The sequence below is a fragment of the Egretta garzetta genome, unplaced genomic scaffold (genome assembly GCF_000687185.1).
Source record: "Egretta garzetta isolate BGI_Z169 unplaced genomic scaffold, ASM68718v1 scaffold75, whole genome shotgun sequence".
In the NCBI taxonomy this organism is placed as follows: Eukaryota; Metazoa; Chordata; class Aves; order Pelecaniformes; family Ardeidae; genus Egretta; species Egretta garzetta.
In genome coordinates, this window is record NW_009259589.1 from 201,592 (window position 1) to 223,071 (window position 21,480).

The 21,480-nt window shown below is 44.6% G+C and overlaps 1 protein-coding gene across 6 annotated transcripts in view; it reads right to left on the reverse strand.

Annotated features, from left to right (window-relative positions):
* The window catches only part of ST3GAL3 (ST3 beta-galactoside alpha-2,3-sialyltransferase 3), a 201,089-nt gene that overhangs the window by 21,845 nt on the left and 157,764 nt on the right, over positions 1–21,480 (reverse strand). For all 6 annotated transcript variants that reach the window (XM_035893542.1, XM_035893541.1, XM_035893540.1 and 3 more), the window contains one exon: positions 3,821–3,967. In XM_035893542.1, the coding sequence (XP_035749435.1) occupies positions 3,821–3,967 (147 nt within the window). The remainder of the gene's footprint in view (positions 1–3,820; positions 3,968–21,480) is intronic.

Sequence of the window (21,480 nt, forward strand, 5' to 3'; positions counted from 1 at the left end):
TTCACACAATGACAGTCCAGCAAGAACAGCCCAGGAGAAAAAGCTTGCTGACACCAGGACAACCCAGTACTAATGAGAGAAGGGGTCATTAGGACCAGCCAGGGGAGCTGAAAAACTGCCTAAGCAGCAGAGGGTCACCACCGGCATCTCCAGAAAGGCTGCCTGCCCACAGTCAAAGCCACATAACAGCAAAGAGAAGCCCTGGGGCAGGACGTGCTAACACTCCAGCATCAGAGGTTAATTCCCGAGTGCACGAGGGCTGTCAGCACTCTGCAGAGGTGCTAATCCATGGCCCGGTGCCTGACGGAGCCTGATAACACCTCCTGCACATAGCTCGTCCTTCATCAAGTTGGTGCTGAGGCTGGGTGAAGTACAGAGAAGGATGCTTTATCTCTTGAGTAAGAGGTCTATAGATTCAGTCATTTCCAGTACACGAACAAAATGAAGGCTTACAGTTTTGCGCAGCAGAGCCTAATCTTGTAAGAAGTTAAATCATAAGCAGTTCCATGGATGCACAGCACCAGCAGACAGAAAGGGAAACAAACACCACAGTCTGCACTGGAGTCTTCAGAGTCCTAATAGTTTCTGAAGTGTTGTCCCGGCCACCTCACACCACGCTTGGGGCTCCCAGAGAAGCCAGAAAGCCACTGCTGGAATGGCTCTGAGCACTACTAAGGGGATAGGACTATTCACTACACAGCGAAAAGCACCATGGCAATAAGCATCCCGACTGTTGTACATGCAACAGGCAATGACACCTCTGAACTGATGTTCATGCTTGTCCCCCAATAAGCTGTCTGCAGTTATGTATTGCAGGTTACTGCATGCCTGAATGACCAGCCGCAATACCAGTGATGTCTCGTTTCAAGCCCGAAAGACCTGTATACACAGAACTTCCCCCTAAACATAAATCACACACGCCTGTGGCTAGTGAGACAGCCAAGCCTGCATCCCACTCCTTAAGAGGATTCTTTAATCAAAGAAAGGATCTTTGCTAGCTCGTTTCTTTCATGCTAAACCATCTTCATGCATTAACATTTAATTTTCCCCAGACGTTGCTAGGATCCTAAACTAACATTTTTCTTTATCACCAGCTTATCCCAAGAAAAGGGAAGTCCACATATGGTAGGCAACAGCTCTCCCTCTTCTTAAGACTTCTAAGTAAATGGACTGAGGAAACTCCTGAAAAGCTTTACTGGTCCCAGAGAGAAGTCACTGTTCATTGTGGGTGACCAGTTTTGCTCCTTGCTCAGACTTCCAGCTACTAACGCCACAAGTGCAATCAGAATGCACATCTGAGCTGTACCCCCTACTATCCTCCAGAACCATCTGGCCCAAATTATATTATCAAAGCAGAGGATGTTACTATATTCACCCTTTATTGAATCCTGGGAAAAACGCTTTGAGATCAGCCCCAAACTATTTTACTAGCTCTCCTCAACCTTGTTGAAAAAGCTCCCAAATTACAAAGTTAATTGGCAGCACATTGTTACCATATGTGGTGTGCAAGAGAAGCACTGAAGTTTATTTAGGCATCAGAACCAAAGAAGAGTGGAATATTACTGCTCTTTATGAGGATTTTGTGTTGGCCTTGATTACTAAGGCATCCCCAGCCTTGATCCTCCTGCGTGTAGCCTGCCCAACATACCACAGCACACTGCAGCATGGGGGCACCGATCTGCCCCCATCCCAGTTCCCCAGGAGAAACTCAGGACACAAACTGTTTGCTGTGCATTTGCTTACTAGACCTCAGCATTTTCCTTTTCCATGTTCATATCCTTTCTTCTTGAGTAAAGTTTTCCAGGCTGCCTCGCATCTCAAAAGCATGACCCTGAACCCAACCAGCTATGCTCTGCGGCTGCTGGGTCACGCTATTTCTTACAGAGCAATTCTCCTTGCTCTAGCTGCCTCACTCATCTTGCTGGCTCTCTCTTAAATCTTTAATGAGAGTTGGATTCTTGGTCTACAGGCTCTGATTTCCACTCTTCCCAATTAAACTCTCAGTGAAAAAAGGTCTGTAGCAAATTTCTATCATCAGGATCCTACTCAGACTCTTCTTCCCTCTTTACACTGGCAGCAGCAGCTTCTGTTGGAGCCCTTGCGCCAGTGCAGCAGCATTCCCTGAAGCGTGAAGTCCCAGCAGCTCCATGACAGCAGTCCATAGTTGATGTCTGCAGTAAAATTTGCACCCACAGGCTAGAAATATTCTCTCTCTGTTTTTAAACTCTGACAGAATCACTATATTAGAGTGTCCTTGCACAGACAGCACAGGGCATACTAACGTCCCAGCTCCATGCAGATGCACCTGCAGAGCTCCTGTCGCCCCATCTGAAGGAAAGAACTACAATTTACACAATCTAGCAGGGGTCGTGGGCAAAGACTGCTTGCCTTAAAGCTCCATAAACTATTTTTAAATACTCAAATGGACTTTCATGAAGTGAAACATCAGGTTTCAATTAAGATGCCTTCATTTCCCAATCTGATGTGTGTTAAACAACCTATCAAAACCTCATAAACTTCAGTTCACAGCGTTTTCATTTCCGGATTCTCTCTTCTCCTCTCAGCTTAAGTAATATCTTGTGTATTAAAATACCGTGTTTAAAAATAAAAACAAATCTGCAGAAAATAAAGGCAAAAGTCTGGTGATTTCTGTCCTTTACTGTGGCAGCAGTCCTGATTTTCTGGAGGACAAATCAAGACCACATCATTCTAAGGGTAAGTTCTGGAGAATGTGGAGAGGTGAAGTAAGTTACTTCCTAGCTGATGGGAATATTTGGGATGAGTTACCTTCAGCGCACAGAGCAAAAATCCAGTGCTTCCAGAACTCCATGACAGCTTCTGTATGCACACATGTAGCCACGCATTTTGCAAAAGTCCCATTCTATGCGGCTGAATCTGTCTGCACATCTTGCACACCACATTTTAATAAGTGAATTTCTTATCCCCAGGTACCCACCCATCTGATCTGCACAAAACAAACGTCTCTAATATTTCTGAAGTCTTCATGATACAATTAGAGCACGGAAGATGAGGCACTATTGTCTAGCCCAAATCCATGCTGTGACATAGCAAATCTCCTGTACTGGTAACAATGGCAGGATAATACCCGGGGCAGAGCAAGCAGACCTTGTCCAGCACAAGAAAGCACTTCTCTCTGGGTTTGTCAGCTGTGCTAATGTGCCCCAAAATGTCACTTGCTCTCTGTCAACAACTCAATCACATGTGTACATGAGTAATTTACCCACCCAAGCAATACTTTCTCTAATGGTGGATATATTAGGTAGAGCAAATATAAACAGGGTCCAAGGACAGCGTTGCAGCATGAGGTAATTCAGAAAACCCAAGTCACCACCTACTCCACACTAACACTTCAGAATGCTGCACTGGAGATGACAGATAAGAGAATGACCATGAAGGTATTTTATTAGTAACTATGACCTAAAGCTGTGTTTTCATTGTTTTCTTTTGTAAGCTTTTCAATCTAAAACATGTTGCTGTAAGATCAGAATTTTTTACCAAAGGCCTCATAAACCAAATGTTTACCTTCTTTTACTATAAGCCTGAGACGCAACCTTACAGTTGCTTTCAAGGCACTGCTGAAATGTTGGTGATCCCCCATAAAACCCTCAGTGCATTCCAAGCAAGGATCTTGCCTTGGCCTGAAGGCGGCTGAGCACTGTCACCATAACAGAGCCGAAGTCCCTTCCCTTCAATGTCCAACACTGGAGGCCCAACGGAAAAGTAAGAACAGCGTAAGCCTACTCTGCTGCTTGGTCTCTTGATCTTCCCCATGGTTTTGCTTGCTTCGCTTTATACCTACCCCTCTGCCCATCAGGCCGTTGTTGAAAGGCAGTCCGATGAAGCTGAAAGCTGCCTCCTGGATGAAGTAGGGATTCAGGATACGTATCTCATGAGGTTCTCTTGGGACACGGGTTGCCACTGACTTCCAAAAGCCATCAGAGGCACTCTGGTAACAAAAAAAAAAGAAAAAAAAAAAGGGAAGATAAACCAACAAACACAATTATATGCAAAAAATAGTAGATTGCTATTACTCTTTAAATAAAAAATAATTAAAATGCACCATCGGTGTCAGCAGTTCCCCTTGTCCCTGCTCACTGCCACAAGGCACCGGTGCGAGGTTGTAGTGGGGGGGCGCATCCTGGAAGGGTGACAGTGGCACGCGCAGATGCACCTGAGCTAGCCTGGGCGATGAGTGTGAGGAAGACAGAGGCCTGGGCTTCAGCACGAACGACCCACTCCCTGGTGCCATCTTTTCACTCTCATTGGCACTTCAGCTAGTTTGGTGAACGGCTTAAGCATTCCAGCACGCGTTGTGATCACTCCCACCTGCCTCCAAGGGGATGTACTCTTGGACAGCAAATGCTTTTAAGAACCAGTCAGAGAGCTAAAAATGACCACACAGCACTACTTTCAGCGTGAGCTACAGGCTTCCCACTTGATCCTAGATTTATCCTCTTCTGCTAGGTTTAAGGTGAATTAAGCTCTAAGCTTATAAAGGTGCCATCTTGTCTTGTGAAGAGTCATGCACGTTCATGGTACAAGGGAAGAAAACAACTACGTCCTTTATGTTTACCCAGTAGGTTGTTTTTCAATTAAAAGTTTTCACCCTGCAAACATGGGAGACCATCGGCCTCGGATACTGCTGCCCTGCTTGACAGCCCTGCCTAGAGAGGGGCTCGTGCCTCTCTGCCGCGTTAGTTCAGATCATTGCTCCTGCCTCTCTGCCGCGTTAGTTCAGATCATTGCTCCTGCTGGCCCAGACGTTAGTGGCTATAGCGTGTACTGCCCTCAAAATAACCAGAGACGCCACGTTCACAGGACTTGCAGTACATTTACACTCTAACGTTTCACTTCTGTTTGGGTTAAAAATTCAGAGCAAGGCACAGGGAGGATGGCAGGAATTTTAATCTGCTAACCAACAGCTTTGACAGGGTAATCTGATTGAATACCTCCTTCTCGCAACATTGACCCATCTTCCCTGGGATCTCCGTAACAAGCAACACAGGCAGGCGTTGCACTCTACATAAAAAGCACGTGCTTTGGAAGTCATTATTTACACCAGTTCTGGGCTGCTTGCAGCTTAACAGTGACTTTACAGTTGCTTTCAAGGCACTGCTGAAAACGTTGATGATCCCCCGGGAAATCCTCAGGAGCCTCCCCTGCTCAGCAGTGATTACCCCTGTAATTATCGATGGTAATTCTGCCACAGCCGACGCCTGCCACATTCCACACGCTACTTGTACTGCGCACGGCTCCTGCGAACCCTCACACCGTGTGTGCCTCTCTATGGAGCAACCCCGTGGTTATCTTTAGCCCCTGAATTTGAGGTCCTAAAGAATGAAACTTTGGCAGATGGCTCTTGCTACAAAAGGCATTAACACAGCAAACTGGATGAGGATGCACCGTTATCCAAACCAACAGTCTAAAACAGCCAAATGTCACTGCTATCCCGTTTTGATCCCATGTGCCCCCGCAAAGCTGCCCAAACACAATACACTTTTGCTGACCAGGGCAAGGATCCTGTGAGTTTAAGTTCGCATTTTGGTAATGGCAAAGTGCTCTCAGGACCCTAAATGGAAAAAAAAAAATCCTAATTAACATTTATGTTCTTTCATCATAGTCGAATTAGAAAGAATGTCTGGTGTCAAAGCGGTCTAACACTTTCCATTATGATATGACATTTTCAGCCACTGAGTCATCCCACCATTTAAAAACAAAATGAGAAAAAAAAGTATCAACTTTACAAATGTTAATAAAGTCCAATGTTCATTTGACCAAGGGATTTGAGGGATTTGGTATGTCAGCTGAGTTTTGCCTCCTTGTGAAAATTCATTAAAAATTGGATAAATATTAAACCTTTGGAATTTCCTACAGACACATGTAAAGCAGAGGCCTTTCAGTTCCAGGGAAGGAGGGGGAAAAAAATTAAAGAAAAAAGATCACAGATTCCACTTGCATTAAGCATTCTCCAGGTCTCACAGAAATGAAGACAGTAAACAAAAATCTTGAACAGCTACTCATTCAGCGAAACCATCTTATCATGGGTTTAAGCAGGCACACCCTGGAAAAATAGTGTGTGACCTTGAAACTAAAATAAATTTATAAGTCCAATTACAATTTCACGTGCAACTCTAAATATGGCATTGCCTAAATTTTGCAAACAATTCCAACCAAAGGTCTGCAGGCAGGCCATTTAAAGCAGACAAAAGCCGCCTTTTGCTTGGACTCACACTCCATAGGAGATTCTACAGAAGTTCTGGGATTGAAGTATGTTTTACATGGCTTTTGCATTACACACAGAACATTAAAGAGAAAAGAAAAAGAAGAAATATTACAAACATTTGAGACTTTTATTCTTTGCTGTTGCTTGAGCTGTTCAGCAAGAGACAACGACAGATATCACAGTCGCCTGTTTTCCCAGTGCCATGTGAACCACTAGGGCCACCCCTGGGCTCCTCTCAGCTAGCTCAGGGCCGGTGCAAAACAAATGTGGACCCTTATCCCTAGCTGGGAATACAACCTGTCCACTTTGCTCCTTTCTGTGCGGCTGTTTCTCCTGTCATTCATCCAGACTATTTCCCTAAGCATTTTCCTCAGCTATCACTCTACTCTGAAATGGCTCTGGTTTCTCCCTTCTATCTCATCTCTATTTGCTCTGTGTTCCTCCCTCTAACTTTTCTGGGGAGTTCCCCTGAGATTATTATTGAGGCAAACCTGGGGTAATCTTTCATTTTGATATGTTTTCCCTCTGTAGTTTCTAAAACAATTATAGGGAGAAACGTGGAGTCTCAGCAGACAGCTCCCATACTTCCACCTATACAGCAGGCAAAGCCCGGTATAAGGCTAAAGAACTAAGAACCCTTTTCCAGGCTTATAATTACCGAAATTCTCAGCCTTGTGGTTTGGCTCTACAAACCCCGTAGTTCTGAGCTACATCTCAAGCCTTGTGGTTTTGTTCCGCAGCTTGTCGCTGGCAAGCTACAAAACGCAGCACCACCACAACTGCGAGCCCCGGGAGGCTGCTCCCCTGATGCAACCCCCTCGGGAGCTGCAGCGTCGGGAGCGCAGCCCCGTCCAAGGCTCCGCGCTACCGCTGATGCTCCGGCCGCTGCTACGCCTGGTGTGGATGTTCAGTCTGATTGGACACAGATGTTCAGAGAGGTTTCCAAAGCAATTACTCCCCCGTCGGGGAACGCTGTCCCTTTTTAGTTTGGGAGGAGACAGGCAGCCACCCGAGGAGCAGCAGGCACTGGGAGGGAAGGCACACTTCTCCTGCCAGATTCGGGAGCTCAAACTCACAGTTTGAGGTTGGGGGCATCCCCCTGTTCTCTGCTACAGTGACTAAGCCTGCAGTGCTGAAGGGTGGGCCTCTGAAGATGCAGCATCTCCCTTCCTGATTACTGTAATGACAGTAAGTCAGAAAGCGAGTCTGAAAACTGCTTAGGCAATGTTCCCACAGTACCTCATCACCTCCTGGCATCGAGGTGGAAACCATAGGGGCCAGGCTGGAAATCAGGTCTCCCCTCATTAAGTTCTCACTTTTACTATTTATTGGTATTACTGTGCACCTGGAGCCTCAGTCACAGATCAGCGTTCATGGTGCCAAAGGCTGCCAAAAATTGCTTATAGTATAAACATTAAGAAACTAGCAACGCAGAGGGGTGGACAGGAAAACACAACTGAAGAGCAAGTCTCTGAGGGCCACAGCATTTTTAAGCAACCTTGGAGTGTTTTCAAAATTGTAAATTTGTAAAGGACATCACTAGAGGCTTTAGAGGAGACTATTTAAAAAGTAGAAAGAATTTAGATGGGCCAGGGCTTTCAGTCCAGTCTCTTGTACAGCTCTCATCCAGGGAGAGAGGCAGAAATATCCCATCTAGAGACACCACTCCAGGAATAAACAGGTACAGATGTGACAGACCAGAGATGGCAGGTTACGAGGAAGGGATAAAAGATGGCAGGGCTCACCTAATAGCTACAGGGACAAGACAATCCAGCTATAATTCCTCATTCTGTCCATTTGCAGAACACTGAAGGGTAATAGGGACAGATGGTTGCAAGCTATTTTTGTTTCCATTCAGTTTTCCATCTCCTGTTCTCAGATTTACCAAAGTGAATCACAACATAGGCTAAAATAAAATGTGGAAACTCAGAGCCCTAGCCAAGAAGCACACCTCAATAAAAGACACAAACGGCTAGAAGCAGGCTGAGTCTCCCAGAATAACAAAATTTCTAATACATTAAGCAAAATGCTATTGCATCCTGATGACACGGATGCTGCCTCTTCTGTGAGACTGCTAGATTTAGGAGCACAAGTAGCATTGCTCTGGAAGACTTCTAAGTCTGATGGGAAGGGGACAGGGAGATTGCAAAGGTCAGCTAAGCACAACACAAATCTGAATAAAGTCTGGGTATGCAATACCCTGCAACAAGAAGGATGAAGAGACTGGAGAGAGAACCTGTGGTAAATGGAGATTACTGCTCTTTCAAACTCTGATCACACCAGAAATGGAGAGGAAGAGGGGCATGAGGGATAGAAAAAGCCAGGGGATGACATACCAGTCACAAGATCTTACCGTGCCTGGGAGCACATAGTTCACTGGGATCTCTGCCCCACCAAGGCTGGAATGTGTTTATTCCATACCTGTCATTTACACGCACTCACTGTCACACAAATACAGGGTACAGCAGGATGGCTGCAATCCATCTGCAGAGGCTTTTGAAAGGTTTCTGCTCAGGCATAACTGGATTAGATGTGGAAGGTGTGTTTCCACTAGAAAATAACCATCTTCTCAGCCAATGCTGCATTTCTCAGCGGTCAAGTAGACACGGAGGCCTAGAAAATGCTCTTCTACAAGTGGCAACATAAATGAAGTTGCATCATTTGCACTGATTATCAAAGCAACAAGGAATTTTTAGCAACAAGAACAGAGGTGCTGAGAGCCTGCAGTCTGGGTTGATGGTCAACTGCCAGACCCACCAGCCCACACTTCAAACATATTTACCCAATCTTCTCAAAGTGATGGAGAACCCCTCACTACCCTCTGTACATGCCTCCAATGGCCAGCACTTGTTCTGAATTTCCCTATCTTCAGTCTACAGAGTCTAGAAATGCTCTAGACTCCAGAGCATTTTGTGCCACTCTTATCTGCCCCACTGAAAACTCTTACTCTGCCCGAAGCAGGAACATTGCAGATTGTGCTCGAGCATTTCCCTCATCTTCTCTTTGTCCCACTGCCAAAAGAGATCCAGCTCTTGGACTATCCAACATTATGATCCTTCTAATCCTTTATAATTTTTGTTTCTTCTCTCTGAATACCCTCCCACTGACCCAAGTCTAAAATCAAATGGTTATAACTTCTCAGGCCATTCCCTTGCCAGATTTCCCCATTTCCCAACAGCCTCATGGCACCCAAGAGAACTCACAGGTTGTAAACCCCCCAAATTTAGCTTTTACTAGTGTTTCTCAGTGTGAAACCCAAACAATTTTTCTACCCAGTGTTTTCAATGGCAAAGAGCAGCAAAGTGTGATGGAAACAAAAGCACCTCTTACTACATGGTACTACTAGGGCTTTCTTTAAAAGCAAAAATATAACTGGGCTTCCTCACTGGTACAGCTGAGCTACTAATACTTCACTACATGGGCTAGAGATTAGTTTCTTAATAACCAGGTTGAAAACCACAAGAGAAGGGAAACTGAATTCCAAGTAGTGGCTGCAGACTTTAAACTTTGTGCTAGACATATAAACTATATGGCACCCTGGCTACACACGAAACTGGAAGCCACCCTGCCCACAGACACGACCTCAGAAAGCAGCAACCTCAGTGGTGACAAAAACCACCTGGGAACACGAGGGTGGCACTGATGCATTACACACCGGGTCAGTTTGCTGCAACATAGCAATGTGCTCGTTCCCATGGCTGTCAGTGGGAAGATTCTGCCCCGTTTACCTGCAAGCATGTATTCCAAATAAGCAGAAAAGCATATACAAACAGGTCTCCTGAATTTCAAACTTCATTTGCCCTGTGTAACTTTCAGCGCTACAGCTAACCTACAGACAGACATGGGCCCCCTGTGTTGCTGGTCTGATACCCACTGTCGCCTTCCGATTCACAGGACCAGGCAGCATGAGGCCAAGACCAGCTCTAAAGAATCAGGAGAGCAAATTTATTTTTATGCTATGTTTTAAATGCAAAGGAATGCCTTTTTCTTAATGTATTTCTATGGTTTTATCTGTGTAACCAAGAGCAAAATACAGTTCACAGTTGTAAGATAACAAAACGCCGTTGAAAAAGAGATTGTCCTGTGAAGAAAATGAAACTTGGAACATGTCGGAGGAGCTGCAGAAAAAAAATGAAGATTATTCTGGTGAATACTGTGTTTCACAAGTCAAAGCATAAATGATAGCTCACATACGGTGTGTCAGAAGAGATGTTTGTACTATGCGCAAACAGGGTGACGGATAGACTGTACTACAGACTCTTGTTCAAAATGTAAGCTGGATTTTGAGCCAAAATGTGAAGAACTATTCCTGTTTTGAAATAACTTAGGAAAGACGGAAGTTTTTAGTAAAAGGAATGGATTTAGTAATTTATGTTTCTGTTGTGCTTTTTTGTCTGTGGATAATGATAATCCTTCAAAGAAAAAATATCTGAAGTAGTACAGTTTCAGAAAACCCCCAAAGAACAGGCCCTTGTAATATCACCATTATTTACAGAGTATTTTATTCCCATAAGGGACCAGCCCCTTTATTTTGCTATTATTTTTATGACATAGTTTATGAAATGTCATACTCACACAACATCTATTAAAAGAATACCATGGCTGAAAGGCCAAATCCACGTGTTAGTAAGTGCTGAAGTAGGACAAGAGCCCTGCAACTGCAGAGCTTCATCTCAGGATTTCTGTTGTGAACAGTGACTTTCTAATATCCCCACAAGATTTTTCTTATACTGCCATATAGCCAAGTGTTTTACAAACCATACTTTCATATTTAAAGCATCTCTGCAATATTTGGCACGTATTAACACCATTTTACAGGGGAGAAATCAAAGATGAATGCCCACAGTTTCCATTGCCTCTTGAGCTTCTGCTTCAGACACCTTAAGCTGAATTTTCAGAACATTTGTTAAGCTCATGCTACAACTCCATTAAATGTGTTTGGGGGAAATTCTGATCTAACTTGCCCAGCATCACATCAGTTAAAGGCTGAACCACATCCTCAAGAGGAATCCTCAGTGCCTATGATCAGGAGGCCATTCTTCCTCCTGTCCTTTCCTCTCTCCTATCCACAACATGTTTTACAGCTTCTGCGACTACTCATACCAAGGCTGAATGTCTTGCATTACAGAAATTAGTCTAAATCTCAGTCTTCCCTCTCCACTAGATAGACAGCTGTGTTCTAAACCAGCCAGGATGTAATTATGTAATTAAGCGTAACATCTGCACAGGAGAACTGAATTGATGTTGAAAATGCAATGTTATTTTTTTGCTGTTCCTAACTTCTGGCAGCTTGATTTTTACAACCATAAAGCTCTTTAAAAAGTCTTAAAGGGTAACTTAACATGCTAAAAAAAATTCAGCTCAAGAAAAAAGCCACCAAAAAATATCAGCTCAAGAAAAAATCCACCAAATGGAGCAATTAAACTCAGGGTACGGTCCTCTAAGTACAACTACAAGCTCCAATAAGCTGTTGTATTCTTGATCAGCTGTTAGAGGAGAAAAAATGCACCCTCTTACAGGGCTCCGGAACTATTTACACGTAAAAAAACCTGCAAGTGTTTGAGGAGTTCCCCACTGTTTGTAAACCCTGCCTTTCTCTGCTATCCCCAGTACCCATCACCTTTGAACCTCCAATATTCCTGGGTCTTGCTACTGGTCCTTCACATTGCCCAGGTGCTCGGCAGGAGGAGTGGGGGTTCCTGGGAGTCCAGGAGAAATTCCCTGCTCCCAGGTCTGTTGTCCATGCCTCACTCTCTTTGTGGAGAAACAACTGAAAGGAAAATCCTATTTGGTTCTCACATCCCTGGAGATGTTGTGTCCCAACTAACTGTACAGGGGGGGCACCTGAGCAGGGCAGGGGAGCCCTGGTAGGACAGACCGTGCCCAGCGCCAGCGTCTAACAGCCCCCACGGAACATCAGACTGAGCCATGGGATTTCACAGAAGAGCAGGAGCCACAGCAGGCTGCCATGGTAACACAGCCTCACTGATTCTCAGCCACTGCCCTGAAGAATTAAGAAAGTCTCAGCAAAATAGGGCGGGGGACTATTTTTTTTAAACAGGGATAAAACTGTGCATTTTCAGTAGCCTCATCCTGAGAGCCAGCTAAGTTATTTTAGCTGAACTTTCCAGCTGTGCCAAACACGAGGCATGGAAAACATCAGCTCGAAGATGACAGTGTAATAAAATGATAGAGCATTTTCCCCGTTGCTTATAATGGAAAATATAAAGTGATCCCAACTTCCTTGGGATCAAGCTACCTGCCCCACTTACAACAGTATGCCTGCACAAAAGAAAAAAAAATTAAAAAAATTTAAAAATTCTGTCTTTGCAGGCTTTGGTGACAAAGCATAAGGGCATCCCAGGGCATCTGAGGACACCCATCAGCAAAGTCTTTTTTAGGGAGCTGAACTGGTTCATGAGTTTGAATACAAACAACAACTCATTAAACAACACATATTTAGACTAAACTCTTGGCACATTACAATAAAAAAAGCTAAAGGATCACCACAGGAAGAATTATGGCCTAGAAACCCTCATCGCTTTCCGAAGTGATCTTAAAGTGAGTCTCTAGGGAAATTTTTACACTGTTTTTACAGCAAGAGTACACAGAAAATCTGTCTTCTCCTATTTTGGCATCTTTGCTGAAACAAGAAGCCAAATAATTTGTATGTTCACTGAGTGTTCATATAGAATATATACAAATTAATCAACATCCTTTAGGAGGAGAAAGCAGAAAGGTCAAAATAACAAGAGGCTGGGAAGATGCCAGGAAGCTCCTGCCCTACTTTACTTTCTAGACTTGAATCAATAATAGGTGTTTTATCAAAGAAGAGTTTTTAAGTAACCCTATTCAATATTCTTAAAAGATGAGTATTTAAATCAACTGTAATCCAAACAGAACATTTACATTTAAGAGTTTTTTCCAAATAGTCAAAGTGCTGATTGCCTGGGCCAGGATCGGCTTTTTCTGTACTTGTCAGCTGTGGGCAAAGTTCATTTCATGAAAACCAGCCAGAATTCAACTGAAGGACCAGCTGAGAAAAACTTTCAAGACCTACCAAAAGCCTTGTGCACCCAACAGATTGGCCAGTTTCCTTCAATTTTATGTCTGTGATTAAAAAAAAAAAAAAAAAAAAAAAAAAAGATACTAACACTTTTACAAACCTGGTCTTCACTAAGAAGAGAAGAAACACCCTTAGACACATCCCATAAACTCACAACTGTAAGAAAACAAATACTGCAAAAAAAAGTGAGGTTTTCCCAGAATCTCTCTTGCTTACTACCTCCACATGGCTTGGTTTATTTTCACTTTTGTTGTCAGGACAAGTGTTTGCATTAAATAACCGTGAGTGTTGAGGTAGAAGAGAAGCTGAATCTGGAGGGGGAGGAGGTCAGGGATTCGCATCCCCCGTACACGGGAGCATCCTTCTCTCTTGCAGAAAGAAGCTGCTGGTCTTCTTGGGAAGAACCAGAAGCACCACACACAGCTGGAGCACAGGGGGAGAGTTAAATTTAGGAAGATAAAAGCACACGGGGAGTTTAGTTACCTCAGTGTTTATTATAGCAAACTGGAGATATAGGTCAACCCCCTGTCCTGGAGCCCTCGGTGCTCTGAGGCAGAGAAAACGTTACAAAGTGCTCCGATAGCACTAACTATGCAAGCAATCCACGGAGCCCGCCAAGGAACACATGTGTTTCAGGCATAAATCGTCCAATCTATTCCTTTCTGAATTAACATCTGTCATCATGACACCATTCAAAATGACTGAAGACTGGATCATATTAACAACCACACATCTTGGATAAATATTTACTGTTCAGACTTTTTTTTTTCCAGTTTAAAGAAAAAAAAAATGCAGACAGCAAAATTCCTGGAGCTGTGAAAGGGGAGTCTCTCTTCAGCCACTGATAGAAAGCATGTGATTTTATTTACAAAATAAAATCAGTGTTTTTCCCCTCCTCTGTGAGTCTTTGCACTGCACGCGGGTGAACTCACAGCATCCTGTGGTGTTGCAATGCTTTCCGAAGGGCTCTTCTGGGGAATTTTGTTGTGCTAGAGGTTGCTCACCTCAGAGACTCCATGAAGCTTTCTCCCTCGGGATGCAGAAACAGATCTGGCTAATTGTGCCCCAGGAAGAGAAAGCTTTGCTGTGACCCTTGCAGACAACTGGATGAAGCAAATAACTTGCGTTTGTGAAAAGCTGTCAAGGGTATTACTGGCTTGCTATCCTGCTCCTCGTAGTCAACGGACGAGCCATAGAGAGCGAGGACAGCGGTTCCCAGAGTCACAGAACAGGATGGCGAGAAGGCAACACGAGTGCAGCCCTATCCTGGGTACTCCCAGGAAACAGAATTTTCCTAGATACTGGATTAAGTCTGTATTTCAGAAAAAATTGCCAGCAGTCAGTGCTCACCTCTGCAAGCATGTCATTCAAGTATTTTAAGCACAGATTTCTAGGAAATTACATCTGCCCGGGCTGATTTTATCTACCTTCAGCTCCTAGCCACCACATTCTGCTATTTCTTATCAGTACTGCTCAAAAGGCCAAGAGAGATCCTGCCAACATCCTCCTGGATGTCCTGCATAGCAGGGAGCAGTGCTCCCTCCATCAGCAACTTCTCCTTCCAGTCCTTTACTCTCATACTGCTTGAGAGGAATTTTACCAAGATATCCAGTCTTGATTTTAAGACTTCAAGAGCAAATTCATCAAGCCTGTAGGGCAGATGTAGCAAAATTAATTATACTGATAGAAATGTGCTGCCTTTTTTGGTCGTTTGCCTAGCTTCAGATATACTTCTTCCTACTAAATTAAAAAGTCTTCCAAGAAAAAAATGTTCCCTCTAGGTAGATAGACTACAAGTAAATCTCCCCAAAATCTCATGCATAAGCTAAATAAATTGAACTCAAATCTCTTAGACCAAGGGAGGCTTTGCAGACTTCAAATGATTCTTGTAGTTCTTTACCGAAGTGTTAACACAGAACATCTTTATTCTACTAACACTTGCATGAATAGCTGATACCCTCTGGGCGACGTCTCAGTTTCACTGTTGACGATGTTCTCTGACTTTTTCCACGTGCTGGATTCACAAAGCACTGCTCCAGTACAGAGGAACATCTGCTGCACATGTGGGCAATGCAATATCCTCAGCAGGCATGGGCTGCACTGGCGGTGAAGCCGTGTATGCCTGGATGGAAGAGACCCCCACGTATCTGCATGTGAGGCCAGGTGGAGACGATGCCGCGCAAGCCCAGCGCTTATCTGTTCATTTGGTCTGTCAGGTGCTCAATCACATAGGTATGGGCCAGTGAACATGCATGTCTTGGCCAGCATGCAACCACCAGGCAGCAGTGGGGGGTAAAAGGGAGGACAGAGCATACTGGGTATTTATGAGGTGGGGGAAATCTGGGAGTATTGTGGTACAGGAGGGAGGCATGGGGGAGCAGTATATAAATCCACAGGCAATCAGGCAATTTCGTTAGCTCTGCTGTTTATGGAATTGCATGTTTCATTAAAATCAGCATCAGATTTGGACTGAATTTCTTTACATTGCCTCAGATATACCAAGCTTATCTTTGATCGATGCAGCTAACCAGTATAACCTGAGTTTACATGCACTATGACCTTGAAATGCACCTACCAAGATTTGCATTATATTGATGTCTGAAGATTGCCAGAGCCTGCCAAAGAGGGCAAGTGCAACCTGAGCACCCTCCCAATGCTTTTTCAAGACAACTGCACTAGCTCTTCAGCTGGCCCTCGCTCATGTTGCCTTTTTAAGAGAAGAGATGTGGAAAACCTGCAACTCATTTAAATTATCCATCTTTTTTGACTTGGGTTGAGTCATGGATGAAGAAGGAAGGCATGATCAAATATCTACGAAAGAACAGCAACTGGCAGTTGGATGGCAGCAGAAATCATTAGAGATTAGAACATGACAATTTTAGGAAGAAATTGTCTCAGGATAAAGCAGGATGGTGAGACAATCCCAGAAGGGACGTCCTACTAGAGCAACGATTCAGTCTCTTCAGGGGGTAAATGCTGCTTGGGTCTCTTCATTTAAGAATGATGTGAAGGAAAAGGAACTAAAGAATAAAAATCTGACTGGAGCTCTCTGATTTTCACATCACAGCTAGGATTACTGAGCCAGAAATGAAGATGACGCTGTCTTGGCAGTTGTGGGATAAAGGTTCTTTAAGGACCACTGAAGCCTAGCATGAGTAAATGCTTCTCATCTTTTAACAGGAAATACAGTGCAAGCAAGACTGGAGTTGGGTAATAGCAAGCAAAGCAAAGGACAAAAAAAAGGACAAAAACCATGCATGGTGTGGGAATGACCCGAAGGGCAGGCATACCAACCATTTTTACTTGAATTTTAAGGAGAAACTGCCTAAAATTGGGGTAATCAATGTTGTTATTCCTACAAATAAAAATACTTTGATAACTTCTGATGCCTGGAATTTTTTCATCCAGAAAAAAAATGTATTTATGGCTATTTTTGATTTTCTTCATCTGCCCCAGAAGCTTAGGTGAATGTGGCTACAGACTTGTGGATATTGATGGCTAGCCAATCCAGGTGGACAAGTTTTATTGTCCAGTGTGTATCCATCCGATAAATGCTACGAAGGCATATTGCAATGGCATCAGAGCAGCCCCTGTCACCAGCTGATGCTTGACAGTGTACTTACAGACACACTAAGTATGCCTGGGTGGGAACAGCTCTCAGCTATGTAGTGACCTGCCTAATCTTATTACGCTGTTGCATGCAGGTATGTATGAAGGGCAAGCTCCAGCCTGCGCTTTCCATACCAACAACCTTCCTTTGGGAATCTGGCCAGGAAGTCTCCCCCAAGGCCCATGCTGCAAACTGGGTCATTTGTCTACTGAGGTTCCGGTATGGTCCTCAGCACAGTGCTACCTGAAAGCTTATTAAAAGCTATACAATGCAGAACCAAGGTCTTCTCCCTCTTCTGGTCAGCAGGGACAAGATTTTATATAGCATAACTATATATTTTCCAGCCTCTCTTCTAACCATGACTGGAAAAAAAACGGCTCACCTTCTCTCATAGGGCACCAGTGTCCATACTTCTTATGCCTTCTGGAAATGGCTCTGATCTCCTAGGCCAGTCACAGAGACAGATTTACTTTTTCACATGCAAGACTTCTTTGGTTCCCTTGGGCCATTCCAACCAATGCATTGCACTGGAGGAGCAGGTCCTGACCATGGGAGCACAACCCCTCAGGCAGTAAGGACTAGCCTTCTGCACAGCCAGAGAGATATCAAAACCTAAAAAAAAAAGGTCAATGTTGTCCCAAGAATTATCCCAGAAAGACAAACTAACTCCTAGCTACTCTCTGTTAAAGGAATATGGAATATTCTCCACAGAATACATTACGCAGACTCTCCCACCTCTTCTTCTCAGTCAGAGACTTGGTAGGAGCCAGAAGAGCCTGCCTCATGTCTTTACTTTTTTACAAGGCATCTCCTCTGCTTCAACATTTAGTAATGGTTCAGTTGCATTGACTGAAGCACTGAACCACCCTGATGATGTGATAAGGTGCTATCAATTCCTCCTAAATCCACCCATGCTCTGTGAATGGAAAGGGCAATCACCACTGAAAAGGCTTTCTTGCTTCTTCCCTGGTGTAAGCCTCATCATGTCCTTTATGCAGGTTGGCTGCCTTACTCACCAGCCATGCCTTCCTGTATGATACTTCTGAAGGGATTAGTTATAAATGGCTCTTTATGTGAAAACTCAAATTTGTGAAAGAAACAGGACAACCCTTAAGCTGACTTCCCAATTCAAAAGCTTCTTCTCATTTATGATGGAGCAGCAAGTCCAGCCTCTGTTCCCTTCCACCGGATAAGAAGAGCAGGAGGACACAAGGCAACGCCTTGCCTAGGCATATCTCTAAGCAGATGGGCTGGTGCTCTGTCTCAGCACAGCATCAGGCATCACAAATCTGTAACCAAGCTTTGCATTCATGATGCATTAAGGCAACTAGCGGTGGACTTACAGCTCCTCTCACAGTCCTTTAAAAACTGAAGAGACCAACTGTATACAAAGTACTTTAAAGCAACAAGACCCTGGGAAGAGGAAAGGGAAAGAAAATATTTGCAATCCAAAAGCAGACTCTGGAGTGAAGCTGCCAGGGGCAGTGGCCACCAAAGGCGAGTGACAGCACTGGAAAAAGCAGGACCTCCCTCCCTAGCCCAGATCCAGAGAAACCGCCTGCTGGGCTCAAGTTCCAAACAAGTTGTAAATACATGCATGTGGGTGAAGCTTTACTTGAGGTTGGACAGCAAGAACAAATTCACGGCCTCACTGTTTTCCTCATGCTGACAGGAGGAGCACGGTGGCTCCTCAGGGTTTTTTCAGGGATGCAAAACAACGCACAGGCAAGGCTATTTCAGAATCCAAGGAATCTGCAGTTTACTACAAGGCTGTGACATTCACGATCTGCCCTAGCAAACACAAAGCATGACAAAGCTATTAACTAATGGAAGAAGAGAAGCTCTAAACAAAAGCTCAGCATACGGTGAAGGCTCTGGCTGCAGTCCGGCTGTGGCACTAGCACAGTAACACAGGCTGATCAAGGCAGGAAGGTATCGTAACGTACATTTTGGCAGGACTAAAAGTAACTTGTTGACAAAGCAGAAATGTAGTTCTCAAATAAAAGGTTAAAAAATATCCCCACTGCTGCCACATCCACAAGATCTCCACGAGCAGCAGTCACATCCTCACAAAAGAGGAGGGGTTACGTCGTGCCCACTGCTGGAGTCTCAACATCTGCTGGAGGACGACTGCTCTTCAGATGGCATCACTGATGTGTGCAAGTTGTCAAAGGCATGCCCCTGCAAGGGTCAGACAACTGAACGTGGCCTCGCTCACAGGCAGGTTACCTGCTCACTCGCTCCTATAACTTTCATTATCAAAGAGAGCTTCAAAGTGTCCCAGGCGCTTACTGCACAAGTGATTCCTCCTGGCAAAGGCTGCAGAGATTCCTGCTAGAAGCATCCACAGGCTCATTACTACATGAGAAGGAAGACTGTGAGCTGCCAATTTCTAGTGAAACCTTTGCCCTCACTTGGCTCCTTTACCACCATGCACCAGATGTTCAGGGAAGTGAGCCCTACCAAGCAAGTGAGCTCCTTCTGGGTCACTAATGATGGGCAAAAACCCACCCTGGAACCAGCCTCAGCGCCAGGCTGCGATGGCTGGTTTGCATAGCTGGTGCTTGTAAATTCCTCTGTTTGTTAGGGGCAATGGGTACAAACTGAAACATAAGAGGTTTCAGTTGAATATGAGGAAAAACTTCTTTACTTTGAGGGTGATAGAGCAGTGGAACAGGCTGCCCAGGGGGGTTGTGGAGTCTCCTTCTCTGCAGATATTCAAAGCCTGCCTGGACGAAGTCCTATGTAACATGCTCTAAGAGAACCAGCTTTAGCAGGAGGGTTGGACTAGATGATCTCCTGAGGTCCCTTCCAACCCTTACCATTCTGTGATTCTGTGATTCTGTTTCAGGGAGCATCTACTCTCCATGCAATAGTGAAACCTTCAGCTTTTGACCATTATTTTAATAGAAAAAAGCAGTATATGGCCAAATCTCCCTCCCCCTACAATTCCTCTGGTACTTTGGGTATTCAGGAAGAGCTGCTGTCACTGAGAGATCCGGGGTGATGCAGGATGGTGCAATAGTGGGAACCAGGCAGGGTGGATCATGATACGTATGGGTAATGTCTCTTGGCAAAAAGAACAGACCAGGAGAGAGTGTAAACGAGTGACTGTCCATGAGTAATCCATCCCCTGGGATGCACTAGCAGCAGCCATTTCATCAGAGGAGGGGTGCCTGGAAGTGTCAGCAGGCTCTCACAGCAACGACTGCAAGTCAGCTTTGCCAGAGCAGTCACCACAGACGCACGAACAGCTCACATCTGTGACCCTTCTGCAATAACCAGGGGCTCATGCGACTGCAGGCTGTGGGACTCCAACCCACTTCCTTTCCACGTGTACATCGACATATTAGGTCAGCATGGTGCAATACTCCCCTCTGCTAACCATGTCACCTTTCTCCATCCCGCATGCCTTTTCTCCCATTTGCTAGCAACAAGTGCAATTAATTTCTCCTTCAGATTATTCTAATGCTTGCCAAATGACTGAAATCAGATTACCAGGGGTTTAGTTGCTCAGATTCACCCACCTTCCTCCTTCTTAAAGGCAGGTCTATACTCTCCAGTGATAGAGTACTGCCCTAACTTGCTACAAGACTTGCAATTTGGAGTGCCAGCTCACCCACAACTCTAGGATGGAGACCACCTTTGTTCTGCTGCTAATGTTGAGTATTTAGCCAAACCTGTCCTTTTTCTAGATTAATCTTTTCTCTCAAGTTTTTATTTGCTTCCAGGTATTTCTGGTTTAGTGTGAAATAAAAAGCAGCTGAGCTTTTACTTTTTCTTTGCTCCCTAATTCCACTGCTCCTCTTTCTGGATGTAGTGCCTCCCAGGGCACCGAGGCATCATGCAGATCTCCAGAATGCTGTTGCACCAGACTGTATGTAACACATCAAATCCTCTGCCTCACCATTCTGCTGCTGCTTCTGCATCACAACGATTCTTTTTCCTCATAACATCTCCTAAAAATCCTCCTCTCTACAAAGCACTTATCCCTTCCTCAGTATGCAAGTGCTGCCAAAAGACTAACATAACACAGAGCAAATCCCTTTCAGCTGCAGGGAGAATAAGCTTATCTGACCACTGACCCCAGCAATAAATAGCCATTCACCTTTCATTTACTCTTTCTCAGATAAACTCCCCTTGATTTCACTTATGCAAGAGAGGACTAAGCAAGGATCCTAGTACCTTCAGCCTGGAGAAGAGGCGGCTGCGGGGAGACCTGATTGCGGCCTTTCAGTACTTAAAGGGGGCCTATAGGAAAGATGGGGAAAATCTTTTCAGTAGGGCTAGCTGTGACAGGACAAGGGGTAATGGTTTTAAACTAAAACAGGATAGGCTTAGACTGGATATAAGGAAGAAATTCTTTACAATGAGGGTGGTGAAACACTGGAACAGGTTGCCCAGAGAGGTAGTGGAGGCCCCATCCCTGGAAACATTCAAGACCAGGTTGGATGGGGCTCTGAGCAACCTGATCTAGTTAGCGGTGTCCCTGCTCCTGCAGGGGGGTTGGACTAGATGACCTGTAGGTGTCCCTTCCAACCCAGAACATTCTGTGATTCT